Raw genomic sequence first — 10,003 nt, 5'->3', positions numbered from 1 at the left:
CTAAGTCCCAGTCTCACGCACAGTCCGTCCACAGTGGCTTGCATGTTCGCTGCCGCGTCCACTCCGAGGCATTCCCAGGGCTCCCACGACACACAAGATCTGATGGGACAACCACGCCGCCCCAGTACTCCAAGGACGGACCACTCCTACGACCACGCCGCCACAAGAACGGGCCATAGGGCTCGGACGTGCCACCCCTATTAGCATGACGCCGCATAGTAATACCTATACGGTCCTTGTCCTCCCTTCAACTATAAAATGAGAGGACTTGGGCCACTTAGAGGGGAGACGGGGTAGCACACGGGCACATATTCTAGCCGTTTGAGAGCAACGTCTTAGACGGCCCACATGACACCCTGCTGAGACCTGGAACTATTTCCTTCTATCCCTTAGCTTGTAACCCCCTACTACGAGCACTTCAATGCAAGGAATGCAAGTTCGATCTCTCAAACTGGACGTAGGGCACCGATTGCCTGAACCAGTATAAATCTTGTGTCTCTTTGCATCACCATCCAGAATCGGAAGCACGCAGAACAAATTCACTAGTCGGTTGAGGACCCCTAGTCTGAAACACCGACACTTCTTTTCTAGGTCAGTCTAATTGGCAATAAAGTTGACTGATAGTGACGAAAATCAAGTGAAGGCTGGCCCTAACAAGGATAAGATGAAGAAACAAACTCAATGGGCATCCTCAACTGACGCTTCACCCAATTATGTAAGATACCGACTGACATATTCTATTGTGCTTGTACTGTCTTGATCGGTGAACTTGGCGAACTCTGGGAACCCGTAATTTATAGAAAGAGCGACCAAATCATATTATTCTGGATATGGGCGTTTGTACGAAAAGGTTAGTCCCTTTGGCTTCAGACCGAACTGATTCTTCATCATCTCAGTCACCTTCAGCAGCAACTCGTTAGCTTGTGGATTTGGTTTTCTCGGTACTTATTGACCTATCTGTGGATTGAAATCCCACGTACCTTGATATCTTGGATTTGACATCATGTGGAGGGTGTTATAATCCGTGCCATAGTGATAGTCTTGTGGAATCTCAATCTGTTGGGTCCTTTACTGGCTCGCTGCTTGAAGTCTCTGATTATAGACATAAGGATCTATATCTCTACAGATCCTTTGAATTGATGGTGCTATTTTTTGAGTCAACGATGGTATGTGACCTGATGTGCCAAAATTAATCACCTAATTCTGACCTTGCCCCGCCGGCTATTGTACATGTTGTATTGATGGTCTAGGATTGTACTGTATCTGATTCGTAGTAGTACCTGAAGTTTGTTTAGATGAACCTTGAAGTGTCTAGATGTCACCATTATCAGCTAGTGCTACTTCTTGATGGCTGGTATCGACTTGATTAGTCCCTTGAGTCGACGGATCTGGAATGTTGTAATAAGTCAATCCAACCTGACCAACTGGAATTCCATGAATCGCCTCTTTCATGGCGTTGTGAAATGCATCAATGAAAGCTTCATTGCGGCTCGATGTGGCATCATGAATAGATTTGTCTATGGCTTCCGTAAAGAAACGCATGTCTTCAGCTTCGACTATATCTATCTGCCCGTGTAGTAGAACTCTTGGTAGTGGAAATTTTCTGAATAATTGTGTTGTCACGTGTTTTGGTGTAGGACAACAAATACTTCTTCTAAAATTCTTCATAATATACCATAAGGATGTTGTCATTGTTGTGAGCCGCCATGACGATTGTGGTGTCCCACCGGGCGTGCCAAAAACATGTGTCGACATAGAATTTTTGTCTCCGTGTCGAGGACACACGTAGCAGGCCAGAAGGGTCCGCTCGATGGAGCAGATCCGCCTAGCTTCAACGCAAGGGTGGTCGATCCTACATGATCCTCCTGAGACATGCCAGTCAATTTAACCCTGTAATTGATAAGGAGAGAAAGCTCATCAGTAATTAAGGGTGGAACGTGCCGGTGTTGCCAAACAGTTCCGAATGTGTGGCTCTAAGAGCCGATATGAGAGAAGATCGACTAAATAGTCGATTCCAGCATATTCATAAGAATAAATCGATTAAAGCTCATGGGGTCGTACAAGAAGAATCAGTTATCATTCAGGATAAATATTATTTAAGCAAATATTAATCAATGGCAATAAAATATCAATGATGATCAGTTTATACTGAGCCAATGATTACAAGTAACCGAACTCCTTTTTATATAAAGAGACAATTTAACTCCACTTAACCATTTAATAAAAATAAATCTAATGAACATGTTAGATCTCATCCATCGCCATGACCAGTGGGGTATGAGGCAGAATCATGCAGGCCGTAATACAATAATAAGATCATGGGGCTAATATATCTTTCAACTTATCTCTACTTCAATGATCTCGTAATGTGAACTGTTCATAAAAGCACTCGATATCGGCTAAATAGCCGATTCAAGCATAGCGCACAGTTAAGGTTATGCCTCCTCAGGAATGGGTCTACCAACTAACGATCCTCACTCCATAGTGCCAACAGTGGGGTGGGAGGCAGAATCCCACAGGCCACGATGACGGACCATGGAACATTTTTCATTTACCAATAGATCTACTCGAGATCGGATATGCCTTAACCGCACGCTATGCACGATTAAGATTGATGTAAAACAACTGATAAAAACATAATTCATCGTTTAAGGTGTAGATTAGATCAACTTTAAATTAGCAAACGATGAGTTAAACAAGATATAAGGCCGATCCAGATCAATCTCAATCGGGCAGAGTGATATTCCTGTAATTAGATAAACGATGAAAGCAATAAGCAATATTGGTAACTTAATGAATCTACCAAAGACTACCATACTAAGGTAGAGCCGATAACTTGACCTTGATCTAATTCAAGCAGTGGGGTGCGAGGCAGAATCACACAGGCCATACTTGAATTAGATAAGAGTTGATAACCAGCCTATACCAGAGTCACAGTAGGGGTCGACCGGATCGATGCAGCCATATAAACAGAGGTATAAACCATGATGGTACTGACAGACAAGCAGTGGAGGTCGACCGGATCGATGCAGTCGTACTCGCTGAAGAACTCGCCGAGATCTACTCTACTCCTACTCCTAAGGGGTGGCCGGAGTAAAAAAAAGTAATTGACTTATATTTGATTGATTGTTTTTACAATAGCCGGGGCTTTGATATTTATATCCGGGGCTTAAACATGAATCCTACTCGAGCACGATTCGTTATAATCCTTGGCATAAACGAAAATATTCCTAATTTAAGATAACTTGGACTCTAATCTTTTTTTTTTGTAGAGTCCAACATGTCTTGTCCTGGCGTCGATCATAACCTTTGTCATTATCCGCTGGCGCTATCTGAAGAAAGCCGATTCCAGTTTTGCGCTCGAATTAGTTGGTTCCGATCTGCACACAATTGATTCCCTGACGACATGACCTCGGGAGCCTTCGAGTCCCTGTGACTCTTCTTCCAAATTTTGGTGTAAACAATTAGCATTTATGTCTTTAAATAAATTTTATATAAAAATATATTCTATAGCTAATCTAATGGTACTTATTTTATATCATGATTGTTAGCATATTTTTATATAAAAACTTAGTTAAACTTTAAACTGTTTGACTCCTCTGGAAACGAGAATCGTATTCTTTTGTGGGCTGAGGTAGTATATAAAGAAATAAATTCCAAAGAAAGAGTGGCCCATGTGTGTAGGTCCATAACCAAAAGCACTAATAAAAGCGGAAAGCTCCTTTTGCCGGCCTCCATTACTTTTCTAGCCCAAACCTATCCACCTCCACAGGGGCATCAATGCACCTCCTGCTCACCAACACGTGGGCCACAAGAACATCGGGCCCACCTGACATCGACACGCGCTTTTTCCCGTGGATGCGCACGGCTTTATTTAGCGAAAGGGGAAATCTCTCCATCCGGAGGGGCTACGTGCACCCGGCGTTCCTGCACCCGGCCCCGCCCGAACCACCGGGTGATTTGGCGCGCGTGGGTCCCGCACCTCGTGAACTCGTGGCCCAGGATTGCGCTCCGCGCGCTGACTAGGACCCGACCGGCCGGGTCGGTTGCGGGGAACCGGCCGAGCCCGGTAAAGTAAAACCACTGGCGCCTCTTTTGTTAAAAACACCCCTTGGCTGTTCCATAACTACAGCTCTATATACTCCTTACAACGGCACAGAACTTTAGATGGTAATGCATCCTATCATGGATTGTGGACCTATATTTCTATGTGAAGTGCTAGCTATCAACTCTTGGTAGTTTTAGGTAGCATTTGGATCCATAGAGATTCTAAAAATCCGGATAGAAATAATCTTAAAATCCTAAAATCTCTTCCAAACACCCAAGGATTCTAGAAGATTGTAATACACAAAATCCAAGAAACATCAGTTAGGAGAAATTTTTATCCAAAGTCCGGATTTTAAAATCCAATCCAAACGGGACCTTAATTGATAAGCTAAATTTTGAGGAGAAAGGATAAATTATAGAGTAGCACAAAATTTAAATAAAGTTTGGAATGGGTATTTATCGTGTTAAATGTACACAGTTTCTAGTGGAAAATTTTGGTTACGGGGGTTTAGGATAAGCTGATATGCATTTAATAATAGGAAAAAAAATAGGGAAATACCACTATGCTAATTCAACACATCTTTAGATCCATAGTACTTGCGAGACAAGCTTGTTCTTTATTATGAAAAAATAATAGTAGAGACAAACAATAAGTGATAGGTAATGTGTGATAGTAACACGCTTGGGGCTTCGTTATAATCTTGAGATTTGTTGGCTCGGCATTTCGAAGGTGCTTAAGAGTAGGGTGAATATGTGAGCATGTTTATGAACGTCTGCATTTGTACTGCAGTTCACAAGAAAAAAGAACTCGACATTATGGATCACTTTTTTTGACCCAAAAAAGAAAAGAAAAAACATTTGGATCGCAGCCGTACTTGGTACACTGCACAGGACCAGTATGCAATTAGAGAAATAGTGCGTGGGCGTGGTTGCACGAACGCGTGACACAAATTGGGCAAATCTTTTGCCCCTTTCTGGCGTCGCAACTCCACTCGTCGGATCTTGCCCGTATGGTATGGAGCTCGCCGGAGCCGCGTCCCCTCGCCCGCCGCCGGAATCCCACGTGGCGCCGCCCCGCCCACCTCCGCAGCCGCCGGAAAAGGTGAGCTCGCACCCTCTTCTCTTTCTCGTCAAAACCTGTTCTTGCCCCTCCCCCTCCTGCTTCCTCGGGACCCGCAGCCCTGCTGGCCGCGTCTCCTCGTTGCCGGGGGCGTCCGGAACCTCTTATTCATCAACCCACCGCCGCCCATCGACTTATCCTCCCTGCCCATATCCTCCGCTGCACCGAGCTCGGCCGCCTCTACCTCAGATTCTGGGAGGAGTTCCCGGACAACCGCAGCCCCCCAAACGGTGCTGCTGTCTTCAGTCTTCCCCATCAGTTCTTCATGAGTTCATGATGTTCTTTATTGTTCCTTTCGACTATTTGATTTGAGAAAAAAAGTTACGGCTTTCCTGTTCCAAGCATATCTCCGTTTCCCCTCTTTTCCAATACTTGCAACTGTTCTGTGCTGCTGCCCCTATTGTCGTTAGAAAGTCTGCGGATAGTCCTAGTAGTACTGCAAGTGTAAAGATATGGCCTGATTGTCCCTCTAGCCGCCGATTGTTGTTTCTTATTCTATGGAGACTAGATTAGGTCAGCTAGACATCATGGCAACCTACTTTTCCGTTAAGTTGGTTGGTGCAATTGCAAAAGGCTGATTTTGGGGCTGTGTTTTGCTACAACTAATAGTCGTATGACTTATGAGGGCTCAATTTGTCTCAACAACTGATGCTTCAGTTTTTATGAGAATATGCGGAGAGAAGATCAGCTATCCGTAGTGCATAGCCTCTTTAATGATTTCCCTTGCCCCCCTTGAGTACTCGTTAACTGATTTCTTGATGTGGCTACCCATCCAGTTCTGTAGGAGAGTGTTTCTAAACAGCCTGGATTAGGTAGGGCTCCTATTATATCCCTTGTCAAGATTACTCTTGTGATGCAAAGTTGCAAAACTGCTCTTCCGCTGTGGCTTCTTGATTTTGGTGTTGATAGCCAGTCTTGGATAGGGTGATGGGGATCCTCTATAAAGTTTTTAACCTTGATGCTACTGCTTCTCAGAGCCACAAAATTTTAGACCATAGAGCTAAAGCTACTGTGAAATCTTAGTTTGGGTCCACATGCAGTTATGGTGCCTTGGACACAGTTGTTCCTCAGCGCTGATTTGATTGAGCTTGAATTTCCCAAAATACTGAAACAAAATGGGCCTACCCACTATGCGGTTACTAGAGTTAATGATCCTATGCCAGAGGAATAGCAACCATAAGATGTACTAACACTGTCAAAGTACTAAACGTCAAAAGTACACTGTAACCAAGCAGAAGTTTTGGCGATGATACCATACCGGAGAGATTAGTTAACTGCAATAAGTACAGTAACATCATCATCGCCCAGATCTTGATGGAATATGATACACCACTGAAGTATATCTGCTTTCACCATCTTAGCAAACTAGTTTGTTCTCTGAGAAAAGCCTATTAAGGTGTTCCTCTTTGACAAAATAAGATGTCAAGGCTTGCTTAGCTGCCAAGAATTTTAGCTTGTGCAAGGAAGAAATCAGAGATAACCACTGACTGTAGTGAAGAGGGTATATAAGTATGTATCTTCTAAGCAAACACAGAGTAAATGTGTTAGATACAATCATATAACTATATAAGCATTGAGTAATTGCTTGACTCCTTGGATTTCTAAAGTTCTGTTATTTGACCTATTTTTCTTACATAAACATATTTTAGAGCATCTTACAAATCGGATTTGCTGCTATCTCAATACATTTATTTTACTTAGTATTAATGTATTTGTCAGGATTTATGTGAAGATAGAGGGGACATGAGGGTCACTGGGGAAAAGCCATGCACACATCAGGAATTAGACGTTGATCAGACAAATAGTTCTATCCTTAACATTTCCAGTAAGTGTGAGAATCAGACACCCAGCAATGACGAAATATCGGGATCAGAGTCCAATTTGGAGATAGCCAAGACTGAGGGTGATGTACCGAGTGGAGAGAAGGTCCTGAAGAAGCCAGACAAAATCCTGCCATGCCCTCGTTGCAATAGCATGGATACAAAGTTCTGTTACTATAACAATTACAACATTAAGCAACCAAGGCATTTTTGCAAGAGTTGTCAGAGGTACTGGACTGCAGGTGGAAGCATGAGAAACATCCCTGTCGGTGCTGGAAGGCGCAAGACCAAGAGCTCCAGTGCGAATTGCCACAGCATATTGATTCCAGGCAGCAGTATAGCTACTCCTGGGGGAGAGGCTTCCCTCTTTCCGTTGTCCATAAAAGGAAATCAAGCGGCAGTCAGCTTTGGGCCTGATTTCCCTCTCTGCAACTCCATGGCCTCTGTGCTGAAGATTGGAGGAGAGCAGATTAAGAGTTCCAACCCTGCCTCAGCAGCAGAGCCCAGAAATGGAGAAAACCAGACGTGCCCACCTTCTACTACATCATCAGATGGTCCAGGGAATGAATCACAAAAAGGAACAGCGAGTGCACATCAAAATGGAATTATTGGGCAAAGCAATGGAGTCACTTCTGTGCATCCTATACCATTCTTCCCTGGACCGCCTTTAGTGTACCCATGGAGTCCAGCATGGAATGGCATTCCCACCATGGCAGCAGCAGTGTGCCCAGCCCCAGCCGAAGCAGCAAATTCTTCAGAAAATGGCACCGCAAGCAGTAATGTTCAATGGAATGTGCCACCAATTGTGCCTGTACTGCCACCGGGATTCTGCGGTCCAATTCCAGTTCCGGTTATGCCACCTTCGGTTTGGCCATTCATTACTCCTTGGCCTAACGGAGCATGGAACGCACCATGGCTCGGACCTAGCTCTACCGTGCCAGCATCATCTCCAATAAGCAGCAGCACATGTTCCGACAGCGGCTGTCCTGTCCTAGGAAAGCACTCCAGGGACTCCAAACCTGAAGGAGATGAGAAGGCAGAAAGATGCTTATGGATCCCCAAAACGCTTCGGATCGATGACCCTGTCGAAGCTGCAAAGAGCTCAATCTGGACCACCCTTGGGATCGAGCCTGGTGATCGAGGCATGTTCAGACCATTCCAGTCGAAACCTGAAAGGCAGGAGCAGATATCCGGCGCCGCTCGAGCCCTGCAAGCAAATCCGGCAGCTCTGTCACGCTCGCGATCTTTTCAGGAGACAACATGATAGAGTATTACTGAACCTGTGTGATATTATTCAAATACAATGCTATATTAAGAAAAAAAAGTTCTATATTCTGTACAATGGTTGGCCACGTAGGTGCTGCTGCTGTCCAAGGCAGCATGGCACCCTTACTGTACCATTGGAAGAGTACATCCTCAAATTTCCTGTTATTTCCTTGTAGAGCATGCACCAACATATTGGGTTCATGATCAGGTTTCCAGCGTGTGCTTGGTTGTACAAGAATAATTGTTAATAGCTTCCCTTGAGTCATTGTATTACGCTGATCATTCAGCTATGTTTACTACACGCTGTTCAGAAACGAGTACACTCCCTGACAAGAGGATTCAGTCTGAAGAAATGATTAGCAGTTGTGTACTTGGTGTGCCAAATCCTATACTGCTCGTTTTTTTTTCCTCTCTTGCTTTTGTTATTGGGCCTGTGTGTACTGAAGGCTGTTAGTTCTCAGTTCTCATCCATAGGCCGTATTGAGTGATGAGCACTTAAGACTGAAGTACAGTAGTACTGAGTAGGATTAAGAACAAGCAGCCTTGGGCTTCCTCTTCTTTTTCTTTTTCATTTTTTTAGCAGAAGCCGGCAGGTTACACTGCCGGCCAATGTATGGTATGAATAGCAAGTATAAAGCCTTGGGTTTTCTAGAACTATGAAGAGTGCTTCCGTTGCCTTTTTAAGGAGACTCTACTCTACTGTGCGCTGCGATTAGTTGGGATGCCCCAGTGCCTTTTGCTCCATTGTCGTTGTGCTGCGTGCCTTTATAGCATCAGCATCCCTCGACTGAAGTCTCACAAGTCGTAAAGCTAGCTTTGTGATTCAGTACCCTCTTTGCAGATGTGACAGGTGACCGGGTGCAGAGAATTGAACTGCATGCTCCGAACTCCGACCCTCCTCCTTGTATGCGTGCTGGGTCATGCGGCACCCAGCTTTAAGATTTTAGGTCACACACAGCACAACATAAGGCGCTACTTCTGCCACGGATCCAGCAGAGCTCGAACGAAATGGGTCGTTAGTTAGGCATTGAGAGCACCTAAAACTACTTGGTCTGCTCTGCAGCCTCATGCTCTGAAGGCCAGTCGTTGACTCGTTGCGTCTTTAACCAGAGACAGCAAAGAGTGGTCTTTGCGTCAGACACAGTGGTTGTCGTCAAAGACATGAGATTGCACCTAAAACTACTTGGTCGGTAGAGAACTCTGTCCCAGCTTGTTTCGTTCATCCCAGAGCCAGAGCAGAGCTTTAGGTTGCATCGTCAGCACTCTGTTTTTAAACATTGTACGTACGTAGTAGTGTTCTACAAGGGATCACGCAACAGTGGAGATATGATAGTATATAGTACGGAGTATATGCCTATATGGTCATGCATGTGTTAGGCAGAAAGGATATATATATGGACATGGGTACAGTGGTGCAGAAGCAGAGTGGTAGAGTATGTTCTAGTAACTTGTAATTCAGTGAGAGCTTGACTTTGCAGCAAATCTTTGCACTAATTAAGGATACTGCTCCACGCCTAGGTTCTTGACTCCGGCAACCAAATAGAAAAGGGACGTAGTATGTGATTCCCGCTCTCTGAAGCAGAAGCCTCCACGAAAGCCAAAGATAGTGGATTCACCTGGCTCCTTCGTCCGAGTGTGTAGGCCTTCCTTGAACTGTCCTTGCTCCGAGTGGACGAGGCGCGGGACGGCACAGGTAAAAAAGAGAAAAAAGAATATTATGGTCATTTTATCCTTTTATCTTCTATGAAGA

General features: G+C 44.6%; 1 protein-coding gene across 1 annotated transcript; it reads left to right on the top strand.

The window, feature by feature from the left end:
* Positions 1-4,992: 4,992 nt before the first annotated feature.
* LOC136550605 (cyclic dof factor 1-like) lies at positions 4,993-8,623 on the top strand. Its single transcript, XM_066542231.1, has 2 exons — positions 4,993-5,149; positions 6,887-8,623. The coding sequence occupies exons 1-2, from the start codon at positions 5,063-5,065 to the stop codon at positions 8,249-8,251; spliced, it is 1,452 nt and encodes a 483-aa protein (XP_066398328.1). The 5' UTR covers positions 4,993-5,062; the 3' UTR covers positions 8,252-8,623.
* The last annotated feature ends 1,380 nt before the right edge of the window (positions 8,624-10,003 follow it).

This window comes from Miscanthus floridulus, chromosome 4 (genome assembly GCF_019320115.1).
Source record: "Miscanthus floridulus cultivar M001 chromosome 4, ASM1932011v1, whole genome shotgun sequence".
In the NCBI taxonomy this organism is placed as follows: domain Eukaryota; kingdom Viridiplantae; phylum Streptophyta; class Magnoliopsida; order Poales; family Poaceae; genus Miscanthus; species Miscanthus floridulus.
Note: the sequence above shows the minus strand (reverse complement) of the source record. Positions and strands in the feature narration are given on the sequence as shown.